A 27,584-nucleotide genomic window follows, 5' to 3' on the forward strand; every position below is an offset into this window, starting at 1 on the left:
AGGGCGAGGGCGGAGCAAGGGCCCCGGCCAATGTCTCCCGGGCCACCAGCAGTGCACGCCTGCGCTCTGGGCACAGATCTGGCCTCGGCCACGTCCCGGTTGTGTGGCCCAGCAGCCTATGGAATTCACCGGAGTCTCTGATCCTCGGCTACGAAAACGAACTGCCCTAACAGTTCCCAGGCCACTGCCAGATTCTCAAAGGCAGCGTACGGACAACCGGAGCCCCGGGCCCGGGTGGGGAGCTTCGACGTGGGCAGCGGGCTCCCGTAACTCCGAGCGGAAGGCTCCCGTGGCCCGGTCCCCGCGTCCCACCCAGCCCCTTGTTCTGTCCTGCCGCACCCACTCCCAGGCCTGCCCGCGCCGGTGCACGTCTAACTTAGACTCAGGGAGTCCAAGCTGTAAGACGTTACGGAAGGGACACAAACGTTAACCTCTCTGTGCACGTCCCGACCACGCCCGGGTCCCCTGAAAGGAGGGCAGGGGAGAAGCTGAACACGGCTCCCCTGCAGAGGCTCGCGGGTCAGCCCCAAGGCGTCCTCAGCCCGGCGCCACGTTACCGTCTGGGTGGGGTCCACCATGGCGAGCACAAAGTTGCACGACTCCGTGGTGCAGGAACGCACGGTCTCCGTCCTCCCCTCTCGGAAGAGCCGGGTCATGGAGGCCTCGTACGTGAGGCAAAACTTGCCCATGTCCTGGGAAAGGAAGAGAACTTTCATGCGAGGCAGGGCAGGCGGACGGACTCTGATGCACAAGAAGGGACAAGGTGACGGTCAGCTTTAGCTTTTAGTCAACGTCAGTCTTCGTTCACACGGGGCTGTGCAGCAGGCAGACGGAGACGTCGTTAGCTTTGCAAAGGGCTGGGGGCGGGGGAGGTCAGTTTCTGGGTAGCCCAGGTTCCGTTTCCGGGTGCAACCGATGCCATGGCGCAATTTCCTGAGCTTCACGCACCCCCCCCCCCCGCCACCCCAAGTGCAGACACATTTATGGGAGGAACACGGGGCAAGGAGATGTTCGGGCAAGTTATTAAAAGACACAAGCTGTTGGCAGGGAACATTCCACCATGTCTGCATGACGGTGACGATGACCCAGTTGAGAAGGGACAGGTGAGGAGTGATGTCCCCCAGAAGGAGGGCAGGTGGCCGGGGCGGGAGGGGAGACGAAGCAGAGGGGGGCGGCCGTGGTCTTGAGGTCTCCTTGGGATGCTCTCATGTTTCCAGTGAGCCACGAAGAAGGCTGGCCTGCCGACGGGGGAGGGAGGCGCTGAGAGCCAGAGAGTGGGGGCGCGGAACAGAGAGGGGCTGCCCGGGGGTCCGCCAGAATCAGCCACTCAGCGCTGTGGAGGGAAGCGGCCAGCACTCTGGGGTTCATCTCCGGCCACACCAGCCTCTTGGGTGCGGGGCCCAGCGGGCGGAGAGCCGGCCGGAGCCGGGGGTGGTTCCGCTGTGCCTGGGGCCACGGGACGAGATCGGGGAGGACGGCAACAGGCCGGGGAGACCAAGCCCAGGGGAGGGGACGGGGAGGGCAAGACGGGCAGAGGCCCCATGGGGTCCAGGAACGCTGTCGTCAGGGACCGCAAGGGGGCTGGGGTGGCAGAGGCGGAGACCCTGGAAGGGACGGATGAGGGCACGGCAGGGGCTCCAGGGGGAAGCGGCAGGCGGTGCACACGGACGGGGTCCAAGGAGCACATGCGCCGTGGGAGGAAATCGCTTGTAAGGTGCCCGTGGCCGCCAGGCCGGCTCGAGGACGCGCCGATTCCCAATATGGACGGGAAAGCGGCCAACGGCACTTTGTGGGCCCAAATTATTCCTGAGCGGACAACAGCGCCGGGCGCTCGGGCCCGGGTGACCCCCAACGTGACGGAGGGGGCCCTGCGACCAGCTGACAATGTCACACAAACCCAGAGCCAGAGTCCAGGCTGAGCCTCCCGGAGCGCGGGCCGTGCCTGCGAGCGGCCTTCGGGGCTCTGTCCCTCCCCCAGTCGTGCCTGCGAAGAGACGAGGCGAGCAGGCCACGGGGTGGGGAACACAGGCCAGGAGGCCTGTGACGATCCACCTTCGGTGGCTGGCACTTGCCCACACGGAAGGCTTCCACGCTGCCCCCCACGCTGGTGTATGTGGGGTACAGAGGAGATTAACAAGCAAACGGGGGTCCGGGTGATCTTAGCAAACACGGCTTTCAGCGAACTCGCTGCCAGCTGCGGGTTCCAAGGGGTGCCAAGGGGCACGTGATCCAGCCGCGGGCAGGGAGGAGGGAAGGAAGAGAAGGAGATCCGGGCACAGAGTGTAAATGCGGCATTTTAGTCATTGAACACAAGTTAGCTGGGGCTCCACGAGGCAACGACTTCTGTGAGGCCCACTTTCCAACATCAAACCTCAATCGTGAGTGCTCAGCACGGCCATGCAAGGTACCCACAGTTTTTTCAACGACCCCCTAAACGTCTCGGCAAACGCATCGAGCATTAGTGCGCTCGGGGTCTCCAGCCGGGTTACGCCGGGAGCCCCACTCAACCTGCCACCCCCGGGACAGCGGCCGCTCGCCCCCCGCGGACGCCTCCAGTTTCTAACGAGCAGGACCAGAAGTCTGTGAAGACACTAACATGCACGGGGCAGGAACACACACCTGTCACACCCTGGGACGGCTGCCCCGGGCTCAGTGTTCAGGCTGGTGGTGGCACTCGGGGGGATTTTTCACCTCTAGCGTCTAAATGAAAAATAAACAGGACCCCAAAGCAGGAGGCAAACAGCCACAGACTAAAGACAGGACCGCGGCCCTGTGTGTTCATTCAATCAGTCATGACTCGTTTGCGGATGCTTCTTCCTCGCGGCTGCCGCGTTCCTGGCACGAGACGGGTTGTGTCCCTGCCCTCAAAGGGCAAGCGTTCTAGCGGGAGAAACGGGTGATATACATAATGTCAGGTGACAGGCGCACCGAACAGAAATAACGCAGGGTGACCGAAAGGCCACAGGGTGGCGGCTGTTTTAAATAGGAGACGGGGGCACTTGGGCAGAGACCTAACCAACCACGCCTCTGTCTGGGAAACAGCAATTACCAGCGGAGAGCAAGTGCAAAGGCCCTGAGGTAGGGACGAGCTTGACATACTCCCAGGCAGCAAAAAGACCAGCGTGGCCAAAGCTGAGTGAATGAGGCTGAATGAGTCAATAGAGAAGGCTGGAAGGGCAGACAGGGACCAGACCAATGGTTACTAACCTTGGGAACGTGGTCACTCGGAAGGGAAAAATACATACATTTTAGTTTCTGCCAACCTCAAACTGAAATATGGCATTTAGAAGCACAGCCAACCAACCACACTCATTATGAACGGCCCCTGTGACTTGGAAGAGAAAATCATAGCTGTTTGCGCAACAAATTATGGTTGCTGCAGATATGCCAAAATATCATCTATGCTTATCACTACTTCAAAACTACACTAGCTTTGGACTTGCTGCTCAAAATCGAGTGCTCAGTTATATTTACTGCACCGCAAGTTTACATTTAATATTGACGTGCGTTTAACAGATTACGTTCGTAATTTTAAATTTTAAATTTTTTAAATTTTAGATTTTAAATTAAAAAAAAAATTTTTTTTTAATGTTTATTTATTTTTGAGAGAGAGGGACAGAGGGCTAGCGGGGGAGACACAGAGGGAGACAGAATCCAAAGCAGGCTCCAGACTCCGAGCTGTCAGCGCAGAGCCCGACGCGGGGCTCGAACTCCCGAACCGCGAGATCGTGACCTGAGCCGAAGTCGGATGCTTAACCGACTGAGCCCCCCAGGCGCCCCCTGAGTATTTCTTATAACGCTTTATAGAAGTTATTCTGAGAGGGGATTTCCCCCAGGCTTTCCTGAACTGCCTACGGGGTCCAGGGCGCAGAGAAGGTTCGGAGCCTGGAGCAGAACCCCAGGACACGCGGGACATCTGGAGTCACACGCAGCCACGGCGAGGTCTGCGGCTCAGAGCTGAGCAGAGGAGGGTCTCTAGGAAGAGGCTCGTCCCTAACACAGCAACTGCTTCATGAGCGAGCACGCACGTGTGAACTTCTGAAAGGAAAGAGCTGCCTGGCATTTTTAATAGGTCATCTTAATACGCGGACCGTTCTTAATAGGTTGAGTGCGGTGTGAAAAACAGACATGGGTGGGAGGGTGGAGACTGAAATCCTGGTAACTTCCAGCCGGAGGGCAAAGCACAGATATAAGTACCGAAAACAAGTCATCTCTCGCTTTGAAAAAGTAACTTTACACGCCCAGAAAACGCGAACACGGCACAATAGAAGACAATAGAGATCAACCTTCCCAGCACCGCCTGCCTGTGTCTTCCATCCATCTTTTCGAGGCTCTGCATACAATAAAGCCAGAGCCGGGCAACGTTTTCTGTGCCGCGCAGGGAGCAAACATCACGTGTTTGTGGGCCACGTGGCCCGGCTGTCCCTCTACAGCTCAAAACACCCGTGGACGGGACATCCAGATTGGGTGTGACTGTGCTAACAACATGTTCCCTGTGAACCCTGAAATTCCGATTGATATTTAGATGTCATGTTATCCTTCTGTTTTGTTTTGTTTTTTCAATTATTAAAAATCAACACCATTCGGGGCGCCCGGGTGGCGCAGTCGGTTAAGCGTCCGACTTCAGCCAGGTCACGATCTCGCAGTCCGGGAGTTCGAGCCCCGCATCGGGCTCTGGGCTGATGGCTCAGAGCCTGGAGCCTGTTTCTGATTCTGTGTCTCCCTCTCTCTCTGCCCCTCCCCCGTTCATGCTCTGTCTCTCTCTGTCCCAAAAATAAATAAACGTTGAAAAAAAAAATTAAAAAAAAAAAATCAACACCATTCTTAGCCCAAGGGCCGAGGGAAAACAAGTCACGGACTGGATGTGGCCTGTGGGCCAAAGTCTGAAGATCACCGTAATAAATTACCAGCTTTCAAACTTTCACATGTTTTACAACCACGTATTTGTTCTTTTCCCTTTCTTTTCTTTCTTTCTTTCGTTCTTTCTTTCTTTTTTTCTTTCTTTCCTTCCTTCCTTCTTTCCTTCTTTCCTTCCTTCCCTCCTTCCTTCCTTCCTTCCTCCCTCCCTCCCTCCCTCCCTCCCTTCCTGAAAGAGAGAGAGAGAGAGCAGGAGAGGAACCAAGAGAGAGGGAGGGAGACAGAAAGAATCCCAAATAGGTTCCGAGCTATCAGCACAGAGCCCAATGCGGGGCTCGATCTCACGAACCGTGAGCTCATGACCTGAGCTGAAGTCAAGAGTAGGACACTTAACCAACTGAGCCACCCAGGTGCCCCACAGCCGTGCATTTTCACAGAATATGCTAGACATCACTCGACAGTCACGTGACAGTCCATGGTCCGAGAATACCGTAATCTAACAGGTTTCACACTGATCAGCTTTCAGATCGAGTCCAATTTTTACCGAGGGGTGTGCTTAGGCTGACCTTTGTGAGCGTGTCCTTGAAGGACACAATCCGCAAGGCACAATTTGCCAGGGAAATGGTTACGCGTTCACGACACGTGTTTCCAGCTTTATGAGCCCAACTGCTGTGCACGAACGCCCCTTTCTAAATTGCCCTGCACAAACACGGAACTCAAGGAAGACCTTTGCAAATGGCACAAAGATTCAGTCTTCCTCACACTGCACTTTCTGGATTCCCGGCAAGATTAGACTGTCCACGTACATCCACTGACTGTTTGTAGCTTTCCGTTCTCGTGAACCACCCACTTCTGCTCTGACTCTGTTTTTCTACCGGGCTCTGTCTTTTCTTCCCAAATGGAACCCTCCAGCCAATTTCCCCAGCTCCACTCGCTAATTAATTCATCCCCGCCCACCGATGTTAAATCCCACCTTTGCCATAGAGAACTGCGTGGCACTATCCGGAAGCAGTATGGCACCGTAACAATGACCGCGCTCTTCCAACGTCTACATCGTAGACTTCGAAAGAACAAGCGTCCGCCTCATTACGTGTACCCTTTTCGGATCGTCCCTGGTGATTCTCAAACGTCAGCTCTTCTAGACGAACTCGAAGCTTCCCCAAATCATCTGCGGACCTCAGACTGTGTTCACACTAGGAGTGTGAACCGGGAACATTTGCCTCTATGAGGTCAAGCTTCTCTATCCCACACCACAGCCTTGTCTCCCTTTCGGAGACCGTCTCTATCTTCTCCGTGGCTCTGGGCCCTTCCTCCCCCCAAAGGCCCACCTGCTTTATGAACATACGCCCGGATCCCAGACTCTTGTCTCTGCTCCCGATCTGTCCGCCTGCTCTATTTTCTGCTTGGCCGTCACGGCTCGACAAGGAAGATACTGGGCTTTGTAGCCTCCGCAGCAGGCTCCGCTCTGAGCGTTCGTCTTAATCGTAAAAGCTTTTCTGCTCACTCTTCCCGAGAGGATGTTGTGACGGTCCCCCTGCCCAAGTATCCCGTCAGCTGCACTGACTGCACTTACGGAAGGGAGTTCAAGGACAGCGAAGCTGCCGGCTGCAGCTCACCCTTATTTTAATGGGGTGACTCACTCACCTCTTCACCTTTAAAGCCATATGCTGGCTACTGATACGCGACAGGATTGATCACGTTAAGGAAACAGTCCCTGTTATGATTTAGAGCTGTCGTCAGGAATGGACAGTGTTTGATGTCTTTTTAGTATCTGTCGAGGGGACTGTCTGGTTCCTCCCCTGATCTAATAATGCGATTTAATCTATTACCGGATTTGCTAAGACCGATCCGTCCCCTCGTTGCTGGGACCATAAGCTGCTGCTGGTGACTGTACTTTTCCTATACTGGTAGATTGTATTTGCTACTATTTCATTTAGGTTTTTTTTTTTTTTTTGCTTTGCATTTGTATTCACGAGCAACGTTGGTCTTTTTGGCATCCATCCCGTTCAGGCATGGGTTTCAGAACCAGCCTGCCTGGGTCCACGTTCAGCCACGCCACTGTGAGCCGCGATGTCAGGCAAGCCAGCTCACCTGCTCCTGTGTGACGCACTGACAAAAAGGGACCTGCCCAGGAACCAACCAGGCAGCTCCTCCCTTTCCGAAGCCCCTAGAACTTATGCTTGTCATGGCCCTGCAGCTGCTTCTAAGCACAGTCACGTTTCAGGCAGCTCTCCAACTTCTGACTTTCTTGGATGTTGGTTTACTTTTGAGAGAGTGAGCGAGCACAGGGGAGGGGCAGAGAGAGGAGGGGGCAGGGGATCCGAAGAGGGCTCCGTGCTGACAGCAGACAGCCGGAGGCAGGGCTCGAACTCACAAGCCGTGAGATCATGACGTGAGCCAAAGTTGGACACTTAACCGACTGAGCCACCCAGGCGTCCCACCCACCTCTGACTTTCCTTGGGTTCTGACCTCCTTCCAGCTTCTTGCCTTATCTTGGGTCAGCTTTACTAATTTCTGTTGCTGCCGAAAGCATTTCACCCAGTTGTGTTCAAATGGGTTACTGTGGAACCAAGTGTTCCCTTGGGAAAACCTCTGTATTGGAAAGCCCTGTATTTTAAAGCCCTGACACTGCATATTTATGGACAATGTGTGTTCATCAATTTAAAAAAAAAATCAAGCTCATGAATCCTAAGATCCAGTTATCATATCTTTCGGTCACTTACTCCATCAGACAGAGAGCTCAGCTCCCCTATGGCTGTGCTTCTGTCCCACTGCTTTGGGTGAGTACATTATTTGGGAAAAGAAAGCCTCAAGATGTGACCATCTCTGTTAAGGACTACGGTAGAGTCGGGGCGCCTGGGTGGCGCAGTCGGTTAAGCGTCCGACGTCAGCCAGGTCACGATCTCGCGGTCCGTGAGTTCGAGCCCCGCGTCGAGCTCTGGGCTGACGGCTCAGGGCCTGCAGCCTGCTTCGGATTCTGTGTCTCCCTCTCTCTCTGTCCCTCCCCCACTCACGCTCTGTCTCTGTCTCTCTCTCAAAGATAAATCAACGTTAAAAGAACTACAGGAAAGTCGATTGTAAGTACAGTTTTGGCCTGTGTGTTCTAGTTTATCCGCGGTCAACATTACCCCTCGCTGTCCCGCATCTGTTTCTTTTCCTGAGTTTACCACCCGAGAGGGGGCTCCGCTCACCAGGCGTCCCATCCCGTCGGTGGCAGAGACCCTGGACTAGGACGCGCGGGCGAGACCCAGCAGGCTGTGTTCCGCGCCAGCGGCTGCCCGGCCTTCCCCACCCACGGGGCAGACGGCCCTGTGCGCGTTTGCGTCCAGGACCCCACAGGGCTCGCGACAAAACCCCAGGCGCGTACCTTGTAATGCGCCAGCTGGAGCGCGAGCTGCACAAAGGCGTCCGGGCTCGTCCGGCACTTTTTGATGAGTCCTTTGCCGAAGGTGTGGAACGGGAAAGAATGGAAATCCACGTCGTTGGCCAGAAGGCTCGCGCAGCTCAGGGAAGTCTCGATCACCTCCTGACACTTGAGGGAAAGGAGAGAGGGGTTTTAGTTAATGGGGGAGGGCGGAGGGGTTACGGACGTACCCCGAAGCCACAGGGTTGGTGCCCGAAAACACACCCCGTTCTCCTCTCGGCTCTTTCCAAAGTGTTACCCAGCAGCTGTGGTTTGTTAGCAACACGGCACCCCGCTCGCCGACCAGTGGCGGGGTGGCCCCGGCAGGAGGGACGCGGGTGGGAGACGGGGGCTTCCTGGTCTGAGCGGGACCCCAAAGGCCATTTGGAACAGCCCGAGTTTTGTTTCGTGAAACCCATCGCGGCGACCGAGGAACCAGTTTAAAGCAAGAAACGGGCTGTGGTACAACCACGCGATAGAAACGAGCGACCGGGCCACGGAATCACACGGAAAAACCGTAAATGCGTGTTACCAAGTGAAAGAAGCCAGCCTGAAAAGGCCACGTACGACAGGATTCCACAAACAGGACATCGCGGACAAGGCAAGATGTGGAGACCGGGCCAAGATCAGCGGTCGCCGGGGGCTGGAGGGGGGGCGGGGAGGGATGAACAGGCAGAGCACAGGTCTCTGGGCAGCGACACGACTCTTGGGATGCTGTGCTGGTGGACACAGGTCACCACGCACCCGGCTCATCAGTGATGCGTTCACCACTGAGAGTCAACCCCCACGGCGACGCTGGGCTCCGGGTGACGGTGACACGTGGGTGCAGGTTCACGGGCTGTGACGGACGCACGGCCCTGGCGGGGACGTGGGTAGTGAGGGAGGCTGCGTGCGTGTGGGGTCGGGGAAGGGGGACAGGAGGGATCTCAACGGACTTTCCGCTCACGTCTGCTGTGAAACTAAAAAGGCTCTAAAAGTTACATCTACGGACACGTTTTAAATAAATGCCGACCGACTTGGTCAGCTGACACGTTTCAGCAAAGGCTACCTTTCTCTGGGGAGCACACCCCAGCCCCGGGGACACAGATGCTTGGGGTACAGCACCAGATGTGGTGTTTTCTACTTCGACAGTTATTTCTTGAGGCCCGGGAGCTCCTGCTCGGACTAGAGGAACTGGAATGTGCTATTTCCACCCCTAAAATCCCTTCCCCCCAAACGCTTCCTTCCAGCGAGTGGACTGCACCTGAGAATCTTGAAGAGACAAAAATTATAAGGGCGTGATCTGGGGTACTTCAACCCTGGAGGAAGGGACTCAGTTTCCCACTTTTTCACTGTGACGTCTAGCGGGGTCCGAGCTGGAAACGTCGCCGACCATCTCCGCCGAAACCTCAAGCGGAAGAACTACCTAGCGGGGCCCCTGAGACAGCAGGAGCTGGGGCAGCCCCACGGCCCCCCGGAGACGCCCGCACGGACAAGGCGCGTGGACAGTGCGGCTGTGAGAGCTGAAGCCCGTCCCCCACCCCGGGTGACGGATCGTTCGGACTCACTTCCTCCGGGATGTCCCACTGCAGCCGGGTGGGGTACGGAATGTTCGGGTTGGGGTCGCCCTTGCAGTGCCCGTCCTCGGCATAACCCAGCTGAAAGGAGTCAGTGGCCAGGACGTACTGTCGCAAACGAAAAGAGACACATGTCAAGTGAGAGATTATCGTGGCCGACAGTGTTACGTAAGACGTATTTGAAATGACATCCGACGGAGACGGATCCTTGATCTCTACAGAGATACGATTCACACGTTAACAAGAGCCACTCCTGGGGTGTGCGGACTTCACACCCTCGGCACAGCCACCTAACGTGACCGTTTCCTATCTCCACTCCAGGAGCGGGGAGAAAAACGGACCCTGTGGGCTGGTCAGGATCACAGTCAGGAGTTCAAGCCCCAGGTCGGGTGTAGAGATTACCTAAAAATAAAATCTTTATGGGGCACCGGGGTGGCTCAGCTAGGTGAGCGTCCGACTCTTGATCTCAGCTCAGGTCTCGATCTCAGGGTCATGAGTTCAAGCCCTACGTTGGAGCCTACTTAAAAAAATAATAATCATAAGCCACTCTGGAAAACAGTATGGAGGTTCCTCAAAAAACTAAAAACAGAACTACCCTACGACCCAGCAATCGCACGACTAGGCATTTATCCACGGGATACAGGTGTGCTGTTTCAAAGGGACACTTGCACCCCAATGTTTATAGCAGCACTATCGACAACGGCCAAAGTATGGAAAGAGCCCGAATGTCCATCGATGGATGAATGGGTAAAGAAGATGTGGGATACACACACACACACACACACAAAATGGAATATTACTCGGCAATCAAACAGAATGAAATCTTGCCATTTGCAACTACGTGGGTGGAACTGGAGGGTATTATGCTAAGTGAAATTAGTCAGTCAAAGACAAATATCATAGGACTTCGCTCATATGAGGACTTTAAGAGACAAAACAGATGAACATCAGGGAAGGGAAACAAAAATAATACAAAAACAGGGAGGGGCACAAAAACATCAGAGACTCTTAAACACAGAGAACAAACTGAGGGTTGCTCGAGGGATGTTGGGTGGGGGATGGGCTAAATGGGGAAGGGTCAGTAAGGAGGACACTTGTTGGGATGAGCACTGGGTGTCATACGTAGGGGATGAATCACTGGGCTCTACTCCTGAAATCATTATTGCAGTAGATGCTAACTAGCTTGGTTGTAAATGTAAAAAAAAAAAAAAAAAAAAAAATTAAAAAAAATAATCATAAAATAAAACCTTAACAACAACAACAACAAAAAAGACCACACGTTGTAGGAGTCCGTTTCTATGAAATGCCCAGAACAGGCAAAGTGACAAAGACAGAAAGTAGATTTGTGGTTGCCAGGGATGGGGCGGGGGGGGAATTAAAACATGCTAAAATTAGGTAATGGTGACGGCCAGACAACTACTTTGTAAAACACAAAACCCAGGGAGTTGTGTACCTTAAGGAGGTAAATTTCATAGAACGCGAATTATATCTCCATCAACAATACAAAAACATTTCTTTAAAGAGGAATCCCAGCACTCAGTGAGCTCCCCAGCGGGGGAGGCAAAACATAAAGAAACAGATAAAAAACACCCGCCGAGTGTCTGAGCCGCTCTGCATCGGAGCCCCCAGAGTGTCCAACATGCTGAAATTTCAGAAATACAATGGACAGCAAAATGGATTCAACTCTGACCTGATTTTTCTTAAGTGGCTTGGCACAGTTAAGCTAGCTCTCATTCTAATTTGGCCTGGGCCTCCGAGACAAGAGAGTAGGTCAGATCCCGTCCACGCGGGGAGCCCCTGGGGCCCCCGTCCAGTCCCTGGACCCACAGTCCCTGCCCATTCTGTCAGCTGACGGTAACAGTTAAACGCCAGCACTTCCATCGGGGCGCCTGGGAGGCTCAGTCGGTGAAGCGTCCGACTTTGGCTCAGGTCGCGATCTCACAGTTTGTGAGTTCGAGCCCCGCGTCGGGCTCTGTGCTGACAGCTCAGTGCCTGGAGGCTGCTCCGGATTCTGTCTCCCTTTCTCTCTGCCCCTCCCCTGCTCACGCGGTCTCTGTCTCTCTCAAAAATAAATAAACATTAAAAAAAAGAAAATTGAAAAAAAAAAAAGTTACCTTGAGCGTCATCAGACCCAAGTAATACAGAATTTCTGAATCAAGGCCACTGTTGACAACCCTGGAATTCAGCAATTTCTTTAAACAAGAACTGTGATGGATGAGTTAAGTAAGCAAAACCTTCCTTGGGGGCACCGGGAGGCGCAGGCAGTTAAGCGACGGACCCTTGATCTCGGCTCAGGTCACGATCTCACGGTTCACGGGTTCGAGCCCCACATTGGGCTCTGTGCTAATGGCACGGAGCTTGGTTGGCATTCTGTCTCTCCTTCTCTCTCTCTCTCTCTCTCTCTGCCCCTCCCTTGCTTGTGCTCTGTCTCTCTCTCAAAATAAATAAATAAACTTAAAAAAAAAAGTCATTAAAAAAAAAAAAAAAGAAAGCAAAACCTCCCTTTGGTGATTCACGCCAACAGTGAAAACAGTTCAAACGGTTCAGGGAGAAATGAATTTTTAAAACTTAAAGAAACTGGCAGGGCCAACCCAACACATTTTATTTATTTTTTTTTTCTAATGTTTTATTTTTGAGAGAGAGAGAGTGTGAGCAGGGGAGGGGCAGAGAGAGAGAGAGAGGGAGACAGAGAGAGAGAGAGAGAGAGAGAGAGAGAGAGAGAGAGTCTGAAGGAGGCTCCAGGCTCTGAGCTGTCAAGGCAGAGCCCGACACGGGGCTCGAACCCACGAACCGCGAGATCGTGACCTGAGCCGAAACCAAGGCTGAGCCACCCAGGTGCCCCATTAAATGTGTTTCTACCTAAGGAACGTGAGTCGTAGGAGGCGAAGACGCGAAGGGCTTTTGTTGGGCTGCTGGTGACTTCCAGTGCCCACACGTGTTACGAAGCACCGTATCGTCAGACGAAAACCACACGGTAGAACGTGGTCTGGGGTCTGGTTTTGCAACAACTCCCACATCCCGGCCGGAGGTGCAAAGGCTCACCTCCCACAGGTGCCCGATGATGGGCGCGTCGGCCCAGGAATGTTCCGCGTTCATGCCCACCTTCCCGTTTTTGAACACGATGAACGTGAAAGACTTATCGAACCACCTGCGGGAAACAAAAATTACGTGTTTTATTCTGGGTGGGCTCCTGGGCCCCCGCCCCTCGACAAGCTGCTCCTGAACCTCTGTGGACTGATGTTAAGAGCGCACGTTGGACTCTGAGGCCAGTCGGTCCTCTGTATCAGACACAGACCTAAGCATTTGTGCGCTGGAGACCGGCAGAATAGAACGTGTTATTCTAACGTGAACCAGCCCACAAGGCAACTGCCAGAGAGACAGGAGGCCACGTGCCCGCACACCCCCACCCTGGGCCGAACCCTGTCCCCGGGGGCAGGGCAGACAGGACCTTGCTTCACAGACAAGAGACAGGAGGCTCCGGGACGGTGACGATCAGCGAGCAACAGGTCAGCCCCGTCCACCTCCTTCCCCTGCCTGGTCCCAGACACCAGGAGCCACGCCTGTCACCACTACCATGACGGGTGGTCACGCACAGAAGGGGTTAGGATCTCAAGTCTGCCGCTTAAGCTGTGTGTGTGTGTGTGTGTGTGTGTGTGTGTGTGCGGAAAGAAGAAAGTCAAGAGTTGTGCTTTAAGTTTATTTCTTTATTTTTTGGGGGGGGAGAGAATGAGAGGGGGAGGGGCAGAGAGAGAGGGAGAGACAGAATCCCAAGCAGGCTCCGCACCATCAGCAAAGAGCCTGACGTGGGGCTCGAACTCACGAACCGCGAGATCCTGACCAGAGCCGAAACCTAATGTCGGATGCTTAATGACTGAGCCCCCCCCGCCCCCGGGCACCCCTTAAGAGTTGTGTTTTACGTGAGCCCTTATTCCTCAAGAGCGGAGATACCGGAGGCAGGTGCGGTGACATGTGACATCCCTTCCAAGCTCGCAGGCGAGCTACGGTCCCTCAGGAGGGAGGGGAGGTGCAGTACCTGTCATAACACCTGCCGTGGAGGAGGGACTTGGCATAGGAGTCCATCGACGCATCCGGGTCTTGCTGCCTGTACCCCTGCTCGGTTTCATCCAGCGTCACGAAGAACGCGGCCTTTTCCACGGCGTCGAGAGACTGCTTATTTTTCCCGCGGCCAAAATAGGCCTGGCGACACTTGGCCCAGGGGACTCTGAAATCAGAGTTCAACGGAGGTAAGCCCGCGGCAATGCAGGGACCTCTCCTTACCCGTGACGTTCAAAATGACAGCGTTTTTCCCAGGTGGCTAGGAATCGAAGGGGACTCGCACACTTAGGATCTTGCGGGTGGCTGTGCCGTTTGCGGGCAGGAGTTCGGCGCGCACCTCCGTTCGCAAACTGCCGCACGTGCGACAAGAACGCAGGCTGGCCCGTGAGCTCGGCCACCTCGGGGCAGCGACCCCGAGAAAGCGCCCCTCGCGCCCGCACCAGGGTCCCCATCCTGGAGCAGTTCTGGCGAGGAAGTCACCGCGAGCGTGTGACCGCCACCTCGTCCCTGTCCTAGCTCCCTGGTCAACGCGACCGTCCCCATTTTCCAGAGGGGGAAACTGAGGCACAGAGACGTGGTCACAGCTACTTCGTGGCGGGGAGAGCTTCAAACCCAGGTCCCGCCCAAGTCCGTGCTGCGAACGACCCCGGGACACCCCCGGGACGAGAGGAGCCCCTGGGAGTGCAAGTGAAGGGACTCTTCTTCCCCACCCGCCTCACGGGAGCCACAAGCAGCCGACGCGACACCCACTTCCTGAGAGGCGCCCCGGCCGTGGCTGCTTGGACTGCTCCTGGGCCCCTCACTCAGCGCCCCCTCAGGTCTGCCGCCCCACCCACCCTTCCAGGTCAGGGTCACCTGGTCTGTCTCCCGCCCCCTTCTCTCCCCGGCCCGGACGGCTCTCGTCAGTGTCTGCCAGGGGACAACGGTGACAAGGACATCTACTCTGCACCTGGTGCAGTGCGAGGGGGCAGGAAGGTGACAGGCCGTCAGACGCGCTCGGCGTCCACACCGAGGGCTCCGGGAGGTGAGATGGGGGAGCTCGGGGCCGGGTGCCCGCTGAGCCCTGCGGGGGGTGGGGGACCCCAGGAAGGCCCGCTCCGTGGCTGCACCGCGCCCGCCCGCCATCCCGCGCACTGACGCTCACGGGCACGTGGGACGGGAGCTCGTTCCCCAGGACGGACCGTTCCTCGCAGCCCCGTCGAAGCCCAGCGATGACCCAACACTCCCGGGGCTTCTGGGACCGAGCCTCCCCTGCTGCTCAGGCTGCCGTTCCGGCCGTCCCTGCCGGAGGACCCCCTTGCCTGCAGGAGCCCCTGGGCCAGAAGAATCTCGCCAACGTGCTCGGGGTGCCTGGTGGCCCCTTCAACAGCAGAATCAAGCCCAAACGTAGTCGGGCACACAGAACCCTCTCCGCCTTGTGTTCCGGCGTCCCCGACCCCCTCTGCAGCTCCCTGCACGGATTGTGCAGTGCGCTCCCTGGACGCCCCTGCCACTTGTCGGGCCCGCTGCCACCCTCCGCGTGCTCGTGCCCGGGCATCTTCCTCTTCTCTGAGAAGGGTCGCTCACCACCTTGCTGCCCTGGCAGCTGCCCCATCGCCGGAAGCCGGTGCTGGTCAACCGGAGACAATACTGCCCCCTGGTGGCAGCGAGCAAAGTCTGGGTAGTTGTGTTCATTGCCACTAAGTGGTTGCTGCTGGTGTCGGGGGAGGGGGGAGTAGCGGGGGGCGGGGGGAGGATGCTGCTTAACATCCCCACGCACGGGCCAACATCCCCACCAGGACACAGATTTCTCCAGCCCAATGTGTACACAGCCGAGGCTGAGAGACACTCAGCTCTGTTTCCGAGCTAATTCCTTAAGTAAACAGAAGCCTCCGAACGATCTTTAGACGTGGCAGGAAATTTATCCCTGATGCGGAGGCCTTGGTTTAAACTTGTCCCGTGTCCTAAATCAAATACGCCCGCGGCCGCACAACACAGGCTGACTCCTCTCCGTCGGGGGCCCCGGTCCCAGTGCAGACGCAGGCCCACCCGCGCACACACGCGGCCTCGGCGACCCACCAGCGGGGACGGGGACGCCAGGCCCTGGCCCTGCCCCCACTGCCAGCCGCAGGTCGCCCACAGGCACCTGTCCTCCGGCTGAGCCCCCCGGGGAGAGGGAGAACCATGAGGGGTCCCCGCAGCCCCCAGGCACCACCGGGGTCACAGACACCGCGCACCTTTCTCCCGCGGTGAGGGCCGCCAGCTTGGCCTCCCCGGGCTGGGGCTCCGAGGGGTCGTCCAAAATCCTCTGCATCTGCTGCTCGATTTCCCGGGGCTTCAGCAGCCGGCCGTCGTGATAGAGCCAGACCTTGAAGTAACGGCCTTTGTGGAACACGACGATGTGCTTGCTGTCCCTTATGTGCTGGATGGTGTCTGCGGCGGGACGCGGGGCGAGACACAAAATCCAGAGGCGTGAGGTTACGGGACAGGAGAGAGGCACCCCCCGCTTTCCCGCGGCACCAACCCCTCGTCCCGCGTCCCCCCAGCTCGGCTCGTCCGTCCAGTTCTCAAGAGTCTCCAGAGTCCGTGTGGCATCAGACTGGAGAGCTCTGGGATCGCATGGGTTTCGCTCTGGCTCAGCAGCTCTGCTCAGTCACTCAAGGGACGTACCATCCTGGGCCAATGACTTAAGACTGCTGAAGGGTTTCTACCAGAAAACTCCAGCAAACGTGCAGCCTTTACTTCAAAGTCAGAAATAAGAAGGGGCACCCGGGGGGCTCAGTCGGCTGAGCGTCCGACTTCGGCTCAGGTCACGATCTCGCGGTCTGTGGGTTCGAGCCCCGCGTCGGGCTCTGGGCTGACAGCTCGGAGCCTGGAGTCTGCTTCGGATTCTGCGTCTCCCTCTCTCTCTGCCTTTCCCCCACTTGTGCTCCCTCTCTCTCTCTCTCTCTCTCTCTCAAAAATACAGACATTAAAGAGGTAATTATGTTAAAACATGGTGAGTAAGATGAACCTTAACCCCGTATGACTAGGATACTTATAGGAAAAGATCAAGACACAGACACGCACAGAGAGACCACACACAAGGAGAGAGGACTCGGGAGGAGCGGGCCCTGCCCGTGCCTGCACCTCCAGCTTCCGGCCTCCAGGACCAGGAGGCAGTGAATGTGTCTTTAAGCCACGCTCTCTGTGATTTGTGACCACGGCTCTAGAAACTCATACACTCCGTAACCAAGAGCCCCAAATATACACTTAAAACAACAAAAACGATAAAAGACTTAGGAATAACTCTGTCAGATGAGGCCCAAAACCCTGGCAGAGAAAAGTACAGCAGCCCCCCACCCCTGATCCAAGAGGGGTACGTTCCAAGACCACCCCCCCTGCCGAGTGGGTGCCCGAAGCCAGAGTGTACTGAACTTGAAACACACTACCGGCTTTTCTGTTTTACATACCTACGATCCTACGATAAAGTCTGATTTATCAACTAGACGCAGGAGGTTAACAACAACTAATAATAAAACGGGACGAATGTAGTACATGCCAAGGAAGGTTACGTGAACGTCGTCTCTCTCTCTCAAAATACCCTGTCCGCACCCTTCTTCGTGTCATGATGTGATGTGGGAAACGCCCACGTGGTAAGAGGACGTGAGGCGAGAGGGACAAAGGTGTGACACAGGGTGAGGCTGATGTTCTAGAGGACCATGTGCTTCCCACACGGCGGCTGGCCGCGGGTAGCCGAGACCGCGGAACGCGAAACCGCGGACAGGAGGGGGCAAAACCGTAGGACGCTTCATTAAAACCACTTTTACAAACACTATTAGGGGCGACTGTTCCAAAACTGCTTCTTGCTGGCCCGGCCACTTTTCGCAGCAGTCTGGCCACGGGCCACCCCAGTCCAGAGCGTGAGAGAGACAGGGGCTGACTTTTTTAGCCAGGCCGCCCCACGCCGGGGGAACAGCAGGTACGCTGCTCGAGTGACTTTTCAGAAAGCTTCTGAATCCCGGGTCCCAGAAAGCAGAGTCCAGACAGAAGCCCACCCAGAGGGCAGCTTCTGCGTCCAAGGACCCCCGTGCCCAGCACCAGGGGACAAGTTACCGCCCAGGGCTCACGGTCTGGAAGCACCCGGCTGCCACAACACCCCCTCCCCCCACGCCAAAGCCGATCAGCTTGGGACTCTATATACGACCAGCTTCAAAGGCAGCCATGGGTTCGTTAGGGTGGCCGCCATGAGGTCTACACAGGGTCTGGTTCGTCAGGTGAGAGTGGCAGGTTATTTCCTCCCGGCACGGCCACCCGGAGGCTCAGTGGCAGCACAGCCTGAGCTGTGGCCTGGCAGGCCTGGGACAGTCCCCAGTGATGCCACGTGTTCCTTTCATTCTCGAGGGTGCCCCGGCTTGGGCGGGTGATGCGGCCGCCCCACGCTCTGGGAGGGTGGGTGGGGGTCAGCCGTCCCGGCTCAGGTCGCCCCCGGTGGGCACAAGCCCGCGTGCATCACACGTGGGCCAGAGCAGACCCCCCCCTGCGGGAGCCAGAGGAAGAAGAGGACACTCCTGCCCGGATCTGGAGCAGACTCCCTGTAAGACGGCCTTCAGCCCAAGAGAAACTCAAGTCTGAAGACAAGCCACACGTCCGGTCAACGGAAGGAATGTTCCCGAGCCCGCATTCTCACAACCTCAGGAGGGGTGGGCACGAACCACCACACTGTCATTCCGCCGCCTCCGTGTGCAGCGAAAGTGCTGTTTCCGGAAGGAGCCCCACTCACCCGTCTCCTCTCCCGGGATGCGCGAAGTATTAAACATCCGCTCCCACTGAGCGGAACAGAGCGGGACTGTGGATCCCAGCAGCAGAATCTGCAACAAAAGTATGTTTCAAACAAATAAGAATTCCATGGGGGCGGGGGGGGAGGAGCAAATTAAATGCTGAATTTGTGGGGCACGGGGCAGGCTCAGTGGGAAGGCCGTGCAACTCTTGATCTCGGGGTTGTAAGTTCGAGTCCCATGCTGGGGGTAGAGATTACACAAAAGAATAAAAAAAGAAAATCTTTAGGGGCGCCTGGGTGGCTCAGTCGATTCAGCAGTTAAGCATCTGATTTCACCTCAGGTCATGATCTCACGGTTCATGGGTTCAAGCCCTGCACCGGGCTCTGTGCTGACAGCTCAGAGCCTGCTTCTGATTGTGTCTCCCTCTCTCTCCCAAAAATAAATAAACATTAAAAAAAAAACTGAAAAAAACCTTTTGAAATGCTGGATTTGTTTTCCAAGTGCACAGGGCGTTTGACTTAATCCCTTGCAAACTCGGCAAAGAGCAGCCTTTCTCTGGGATGCCAACCTTCACCGCAAAGCAAAGCTTGAACTGTGCCAGGGCTTCCGGCATCTTCCTTCCCAAGTAACACGTTCTGATCGGTCACTCATAAACTGACACTTTCAACCAAAGGCGTACTTAAGAAAGAGATGCCTGGGTGGCTCGGACAGTCGAGTGTCCTACTTTGACTCAGGTCAGGATTCATGCTTTGTGAGTTCAAGCCCTGAATCGGGCTCTGCGCCAACAATGTGGAGCCTGCTTGGGATTCTCTGTCCTCTTCTCTCTGCCCCTCCCCTACCTGTGCTCTATCTCTGTCTCTCTCAAGGGGAAGGGGAAGGGGAAGGGGAAGGGAAGGGAAGGGAAGGGAAGGGAAGGGAAAGGAAGGGAAAGGGGAAGGGAGGGGAAGGGAGGGAAAGGGAAGAGGAAGGGGAGGGAAAGAAAAAGGAAGGAAAGGGAAGGGAAGGGAAAGGAAAGGGAAGGGGAAGAGGAAGGGGAGGAGAGGGGAGGGGAGGGGAGGGAAGGTAAAGGTAAAGGAAAGGAAAGGAAAGGGGGAGGGGAGAGGGAGGGGGAGGGGGAGGGGAAGGGGATGGGGAGGAGAGGGGAGGGGAGGGGAGGAGAGGGGAGGGGAGGGGAGGGAAGGTAAAGGAAAGGAAAGGAAAGGGGGAGGGGAGAGGGAGGGGGAGGGGGAGGGGGAGGGGAAGGGGATGGGGAGGAGAGGGGAGGGGAGGGGAGGAGAGGGGAGGGGAGGGGAGGGGAGGGAAGGTAAAGGAAAGGAAAGGAAAGGAAAGGGGGAGGGGAGAGGGAGGGGGAGGGGGAGGGGAAGGGGATGGGGAGGAGAGGGGAGGGGAGGGGAGGAGAGGGGAGGGGAGGGGAGGGAAGGTAAAGGAAAGGAAAGGAAAGGGGGAGGGGAGAGGGAGGGGAAGGGGAAGGGGAAGGGGAGGAGAGGGGAGGGGAGGGGAGGGAAGGTAAAGGAAAGGAAAGGAAAGGGGGAGGGGAGAGGGAAGGGGAGGGGGAGGGGGAGGGGAAGGGGAGGAGAGGGGAGGGGAGGGGAGGGGAGGGAAGGTAAAGGAAAGGAAAGGAAAGGGGGAGGGGAGAGGGAGGGGAAGGGGAAGGGGAAGGGGAGGAAAGGGGAGGAGAGGGGAGGGGAGGGGAGGGGAGGGAAGGTAAAGGAAAGGAAAGGAAAGGGGGAGGGGAGAGGGAAGGGGAGGGGGAGGGGGAGGGGAAGGGGAAGGGGAGGAGAGGGGAGGGGAGGGGAGGGAGGGGAGGGGAGGGGAGGGAAGGTAAAGGAAAGGAAAGGAAAGGGGGAGGGGAAGGGGAGGGGAGGGGAGGGGAGGGGAGGGGAGGGGGAGAGGAGAGGAGAGGAGAGGAGAGGAGAGGAGAGGAGAGGAGAGGAGAGGAGAGGAGAGGAAAGGAAAGGAAAGGAAAGGGAAGGGAAGGGAAGGGAAGGGGGAAGGCAAGGGAAGGGTGGATGAAAGGGCATGACACAACGGGGCGCCTGCGTGGCCCAGTTAAGTGTCCAACCCTCGCTCTCGGCTCAGGTCTTCATCTCAGGGTCTTGAGTTTAAGCCCCTGCGCTGGGCTCCCTTCCCTGCCGGGCATGAAGAAGGAAGGAACATCTCGTCCCTCCTGAATGATTTACCAGCTTAACCATTTTCCTGCACAAGTAAGCAAGGGCTTCTTCCAGGGCTGATTATGGGACTAAAGTACAACGAACGTACATCCGTTTAGGATACACACGGAGAGTTAAGTCTCAAAATAATTATACAGAGTGAAAGAAGAGAGAGAGAGAGAGAGAGACAGAGACAGAGACAGAGAGACAGAGAGAGTGTGCACTGTAGGATTCCACCTGCACAAAGCTTTGGAAAATGCAAACAATCTAGAGTAACAGGAGGCAGGCGGCGGTTACCTGGCAGGTGACGGGGAGGCTCAGCGAGAGCACAAGGCCCCCAGGGGAACGTCTGGGGGTGACGGCTGTGTTCACGGTCTTGACTGCGGTGACGGTTTCAGGGGTACATTATATAAATTCATCAGAACCTATCAAACCGCACGCCTCACGTATGTGCACCACACCAACAAAGCCGCTTAAAAAGAATTTTTTAGGGGCGCCCGGGTGGCTCAGTCTGTTAAGCCTCCGACTCTCGATTTCCGCTCAGGTCATGATCGCACGCTTCGTGAGATCGAGCCCCGCGTCGGGCTCTGTGCTGACGGCTCGGAGCCCGGAGCCTGCGTCGGATTCTCTCTGTCCCTCCCCCACACGTGCATGCGCTCTCTCGCAAAGTAGATAAACAAACATAAAAAGCGAAACTCTTCAAGAGCAGTTTGCTTGCGTACCGGCTTGATCTCCTCCCTGTCTAGTCTCCGTCGGTACAGCAGGATGGCGTGGATGGCGTTGCCGGCTCTCGCCGCCTGAATCTGCGTCGGTAAGACGTACAGCAAGTCCTGGAAAGGTGCACACGGCACAGAGAGCACTCGTAGGAGGAGACAAGTTGACGTAACTACACAGGAGGGCGTTTCCGCACCGCGGAAATCCTTCCCTACCCGTGAAATCACACCTGCTCTGATAGAAAACAAACCGAAACCCCGCTTCCTACACTTTGCCGGTTTTATTTCGTGTTTCACGGGAAAACGAAAGGAAGGGAAGGACAAAGCAAGAGACAAAGAATGAGGCTGGCTAGTTATTACAGGTATTAAATGCCAGTTCTCAAAACCCCCCGCTTTCAGGGGCTTCTCACAAAAGAATGGCGTGTGCCCTCCCAGGCCATCTGTGTCGCGGAAGACAGGGAAAAAACCCCCAAGAGACCCGGGAATGACACACGGGGCTCGGTCTCCTGGCGCCTTAGGGCAGCGAGGGAGGAAGCTGTGCGCCTGGCCCACCAGGTCACTAAGCGCGGCAGCTGGGCAGGGACACGGGCCCTCAGGCTGCTGTGGCTCGACCCGGCGCCCAGGGGTGGCAACAGGGAGAGGGCACGGGCCCGAGAGCATTTCTGCTGTCCTCGTTTCTCCGCGGTGGCTCGGGGCAAACACAGAGACGCGCACGCAGCTTTTGGGCGCGGAGGGCAGGTCCCCGGGGCCGCGGACGGAAGCCCAGGGCCAGCGGGAGCGGGGACAGGCGCTTCCCGGCCACTCACCATGGCATAATAGTTGCTGTTCACCATCAGTGGCCCCCGGCCCCGCAGGTAGATATATTCCTCCCACCAGTCGCTCACCTGTCGGGTGCACACAGGACAGACCGCTGGTGAGCTTAGCAGGAGTGACACAGACTGGCGGGGCCCGGGGCGGGGGCGGGGGGGGGGGGCAAGGACTGCTCTGGGGGACTCCTGCCACACTGCTTCGTGTTGAGGTGCGTGTGTGCGTGCACACGCATCGGTGCACACAGGAGCCCGGGTGGGTGTGCGAGTTCCACACCCTCATAGACGGGGCCTCATCAAAACACGGCGCGACCCCCCCACCCCTGCCACTGCCCCCCAGCCCCCCAGCCCCGACTTGCGGCCTCATCATCGGGTCTGTCCGGTCACAGTTAATGTCTCCTCCACATCCCATCTCGGGTCACCCGCCAGGCGGCCCCCCTCTTGCGGCCACACACGGGGGAGCCCGGCTTCGTGGCACGGACCCGTGTTTGCACACGAAACACTCGGCCCCGAGAACGACGGTGTGTGGGAGCACTTACGTAGTTTGTAGCCCACCAGGACTTTAACTTGAGATACCACTGCAGTTTTGGTCCGAGACTGACGGCAAAATCTTGCGCGAGAACCGTCATGCGTTTAAAGTCTGATTCCTTCATGAGTGGCCTCACCGATTCCAGGTACTGGGGTTGACGAAAAAGCACATAAGCCAAGTTAAAATGCACGGGCCCCTCATCCGTGCCTCACAAAACACCGTAAACAGATTTCAAAGGTTTAAAAATCTTCCCCAAGCGGGGCGCCTGGCGGACGCAGTCAGTACAGCGCGTGGCTCTTGATCTCGGGGTCAGGAGTTCGAGCCCTGCGCTGGGTGTAGAGATTAAAAATAAAATCTTGCGGGGCGCCTGGGAGGCTCAGTCGGTTGAGCGTCCGACTTCGGCTCAGGTCATGATCTCGCGGTGAGTTCAAGCCCCGCATGGGGCTCCGTGTTGACGGCTCCGAGCCTGGAGCTTGCTTCGGATTCTGTGTCTCCCTCTCTCTCTGCTCCTCCCCCACTCATGCTCTCTCTCTCTCTCTCTCTCTCTCTCTCTCTCTCAAAACTAAACATTAAAAAAATTAAAAGCAAAGAAAATCTTGGGGCGCCTGGGCGGCTCAGTCGGTTAAGCGTCTGACTTTGGCTCAGGTCATAATCTCACGGTCTGTGAGTTCGAGCCCCACGTCGGGCTCTTCGCTGACCGTGTGGAGCCTGCTTGGGACTCTCTGCCTCTCCTCTCTCTGCTCCTCCCCGACTCCTAAATAAGCAAACCAACTTGAAAAGAACAAAAAAAGAATGAAAACAATTATGAAAAACAAAAACAAGAAAAGAAGGGAGCTTGGGGGGCTCAGTTGGTTGAGCATCCGACTTCACCCAAGGTCACGATCTGGCAGTTCATGGGTTCAAGCCCCGTGATGGGCTCGCTGCCGACAGCACAGAGCCTGCTTTGGGTGCTCTCTCCCCCTCTCTCCCTGCCCCTTGCCTGCTCCCGCTCTCTCTCTCAAAAATAAACATCACAAACAAACAAGAAAGTAAAGCCCTCGGTTTACCAGGAAACGTTTCACTGTGCCAATATTATCTGCTGTGAAAACAGCTTTGAGGCAGCAATGAAATCTCTAGAAATCTCCTTGAATGTTTAAAGGTGGGGCCCCATTGCTGAAACCAACCGGCTGTTCCAGTTTATTCAAAGTGAGAGGTGCATTCGCGGAACTGAAAACAACACTTAGAATGAGCTCGAGCCAGTCACCAGAACCACAGGTGTCGCTAGGCCCGTCCTCAGGGGAGGGCACACGAGAGCAGAGAGGAGAGGGGACTCGAAAAAGCCAACAGAAACTAAATGACTAAGCCTGGATTCAAAACCCAAGACATGTTTTTAAATGTTTTTATTTATTTTTGAGACACAGAGACAGAGCATGGGCAGGGGAGGGGCAGAGAGAGAGGGAGACCCAGAATCGGAAGCAGGCTCCAGGCTCTGAGCCGTCAGCCCAGAGCCCGACGCGGGGCTCAAACCCACGAACCGCGAGATCATGACCTGAGCCGAAGTCGGACGCTCAACCGACGGAGCCACCCAGGGGCCCCAAAAGCCACGACGTTTGTAAAGTGGGGCCACAGGACAGGCAAAAACTGGTTGCGGTGGGAACGCGGGCGCCGTGGAAACCAGCACGGCTGTTCCTTGACAAGTTAAACAAGAAATCCTCCCTGATCCCGTGATCCCAGTGCCAGGCTCGCGCCCGAGAGAACCGCAAGCAGGTGCCTGACCGAAAACAAAAACCATTCACGACAACCAAACGGTGGAAAAAACTCAAATGTCCATCGACAGATGCATGGATGAATACAGTGCGGTCCGACCATACAGGTGGATAGCGTCCAGTCATCAACAGGAATGACAGACTGAGGGACACATAAATCTCAACGGTCTAAGAGCCGGGCGCACAGGACATATTGCAGGATCCCACTTACAGGAAACTTCCAGGACAGGCAAACCTAGAGACAGCCTAGTGGGAGCCGGGGGGCTGGGGCGTAAGACGGGTTATGATGCTCACAGGCACGGGGCTTTGCTGACAGAAAGTTCTGGAACTAGACTGTGGTGGAGGCTGTGCTAAGAGAATGTACTCAATGCCACACAACTGCACACTTCCAAGTGGTTACAACGGTCATGTTTACGTTCCATATACACTTTTATCACAACGTAAAACGCTAATCACTTAACAGACCGTCAGACTGGATACTTGGGACGGATCTGTACGCATGTGAATTATGGCTCAACGAAGCTATCTAAGAAAAACGTCGTGAAGCCGTTTCTCTAACAAGGGTGATACCTTTTAAAAGACACCTAATACGGGGGCAACCGGGTGGCTCAGTCGTTTGAGCATCTGACTTCGGCTCAGGTCACGATCTCAAGGTTCAGGAGTTCGAGCCCCGCGTCGGGGTCTGTGCCGACAGTTCGGAGCCTGGAGCCTGCTTCGCATTCTGTGTCTCCCTCTCTCTCTCCACCCCTGTCCTGCTCATGCTCTCTCTCTCCCAAAAACAAATAAACATTTAAAAAAGTAAAACACGGGGCGCCTAGGGGGCTCAGTCGGTTGAGCGTCCGACTTCGGCTCAAGTCACGATCTCAAGTTCCATGAGTTCGAGCCCCGCGTCGGGCTCTGTGCCGACAGCTCAGAGCCTGGAGCCTGCTTCACATTCTGTGTCTCCCTCTCTCTCTCCACCCCCGTCCTGCTCATGCTCTGTCTCTCTCTCCCAAAAACAAATAAACATTTAAAAAAGTAAAATTAAAAAAAAAAAAAAACAGTAAAACACATAACACATGCTGATACATCAGAAAGGAAAAGATCTCCCACAACAGCCAGACAAGTCCGTGACCCAACGATGGTAAATTAAACCCGGTCACAAAGCGGAATCCCAGGACACCTGCACCTCGGAGCGGGTGTCACAGTGAGCTGAAGCCACGCTTACCCTGTTCACAGTATCCTGGACCGCAGGGACCGGCAGGCGTGGCAGAGACGTCTGGAAGCTGTACAACATGGGCTTGCGGCCCGAAAAGATCTTAACCATGCCCTTAAAAACAAAAAAGGTACGTTTTAGAACGTGAGACCGCGTTAAAGATGTGAAACCGGTTCTCAAGCGCAGACGACTTGCCGACTGGTTGCGGACGTTCTGCGGTGGCCTGTGTCCCCTTCTGGTCTGTTTTCCGCCCCCGGGCACACAAACAAGCAGGGAAGCCCAAACGAAACCCAGGCTGATGAAAGCCCAAGTCTGACACATGCCGCGAGGGGCCCGGGACAGGACCCCTTCTTGGGCGCCCAGATTCTGCTGTCTGACTGCACCGCTGCATGCGGGCCCCGTGTCAGTCAGCTGGTTCTGCGAGGCCCTCGGGTTAGGGACTGGCTCAAAACTCTGGCAACGGTGACGAGGGGCTGGACCGAGAGGCCTGGGCTCGAGCCAACCCCAGGAGCAGCGGTGCGGCCCCCCCTCAGCCACCGCCAAGCCCAATGGACAGCACGCATCTATCTGCCTATCGGCCCTCGCTTTCATCTGGAATGATCTAACCTTGGTGTCGTAACTGGTCATCTCCTATGGACCAGACCTCAAAGGCATTTCTAGGGCTCAAGGAGGGGTGGGGAGGGGGGGGTGGCTGGGACTCAACCGGACATGACCAGAATGCCATCGTGGGAACACCGTTTAGCTTTATTCTGTGAAGTGTGGGTGCCGTCTCTGACTCTCTCATGGGTGTTAAATTCTGCTTCTCTGGAAAACTGAAATCTCACAGCCACGTGGGCACAGGAAGTCGGTCTGGAGGAGAGCGAAGCGTGTGGGTGCGGGTGGGCCCCGGGAGGTGGGGCTCAGCCGTCACGGGTGAAGTCGGACAAACGTCCACATGCACGGCAGACGAGGGGACGCTCAGACTACGGGCCCAGGAGAGCAGGCAAAACCCCCTCGGGGAGAAGGGTGAACCGAGGAGACCTGGTCAGACCGGTCGGCTAGGGGAACCACTCAGTCAGAAGACCTTTGAAAGCTGCAGACGGATGTCACTTTACTTTGATGGATGGCGAGCCTAGCACACGCTAATATACCACGTTCAGGACTCCCGGACTCTTTACTCTTTGGCCACACGTGTGAGTCACGGGGAAGCAATGCCCCTGCCAGCAAGGAGAGGCCAACTCCCAGGTCAACCAGCCGAGCGTGGAGGGGAGAGGTCCACGGGGATCCTCCTTTGGAAGTACAAGGCACCCGCACCTGACTCCGTGCCAGGTGAGGCGAGCCAGGTGAGGACCGATACCGCGGCGAACGGGGCAGCGGCTGCCCGGCCGGGGCACTGGCCCTGTCCCCGACATCACCGCACTGTGGGCCTAAACCCTTGCTGAGAAGGTGGATCTCGTTCACGGGCTCTTTCCACGGAGGAAAACGGGGCAGGGCGTGAGGAAACTTTGCAAGGAACTAAGTCTATGGCCCGGAGACTGATCATGGGGTTGCAGGTGCACACGTCCCCACGGACACACTGCTAAACAGCTACGGCCTTTTGTACGTCAAACTGTGCCCCATAAAAGCACTTAAAAAAAAAAAAAAAAAGGAAAAAACCAATACCAGGGGCGCCTGGGCGGCTCGGACGGTTAAGCGTCCAACTTCGGCTCAGGTCACGATCTCACAGTTCATGGGTTCGAGCCCCACATCGGACTCTGTGCTGACAGTTGGAGCCTGGAGCCTGCTTCGGATTCTGTGTCTCCCTCTCTCTCTCTGCCCCTCCCCTGTTCATGCTCTGTCACGCGCTCTCTCTCTCT

The 27,584-nt window shown here is 56.3% G+C and overlaps 1 protein-coding gene across 2 annotated transcripts in view; it reads right to left on the reverse strand.

Moving 5' to 3' along the window:
- The window catches only part of CPT1A (carnitine palmitoyltransferase 1A), a 57,819-nt gene that overhangs the window by 7,017 nt on the left and 23,218 nt on the right, over positions 1 to 27,584 (reverse strand). For both annotated transcript variants that reach the window (XM_043581920.1, XM_043581922.1), the window contains exons 5-15: positions 25,762 to 25,863; positions 22,820 to 22,957; positions 22,281 to 22,358; positions 21,484 to 21,591; positions 18,614 to 18,701; positions 16,089 to 16,284; positions 13,850 to 14,038; positions 12,859 to 12,964; positions 9,808 to 9,924; positions 8,225 to 8,389; positions 558 to 692 (exon numbers count right to left, since the gene is read on the reverse strand). In XM_043581920.1, coding sequence (XP_043437855.1) covers positions 558 to 692; positions 8,225 to 8,389; positions 9,808 to 9,924; positions 12,859 to 12,964; positions 13,850 to 14,038; positions 16,089 to 16,284; positions 18,614 to 18,701; positions 21,484 to 21,591; positions 22,281 to 22,358; positions 22,820 to 22,957; positions 25,762 to 25,863 — 1,422 coding nt within the window. The remainder of the gene's footprint in view (positions 1 to 557; positions 693 to 8,224; positions 8,390 to 9,807; positions 9,925 to 12,858; positions 12,965 to 13,849; positions 14,039 to 16,088; positions 16,285 to 18,613; positions 18,702 to 21,483; positions 21,592 to 22,280; positions 22,359 to 22,819; positions 22,958 to 25,761; positions 25,864 to 27,584) is intronic.

Source organism: Prionailurus bengalensis, chromosome D1 (genome assembly GCF_016509475.1).
Source record: "Prionailurus bengalensis isolate Pbe53 chromosome D1, Fcat_Pben_1.1_paternal_pri, whole genome shotgun sequence".
Classification (NCBI taxonomy): Eukaryota; Metazoa; Chordata; class Mammalia; order Carnivora; family Felidae; genus Prionailurus; species Prionailurus bengalensis.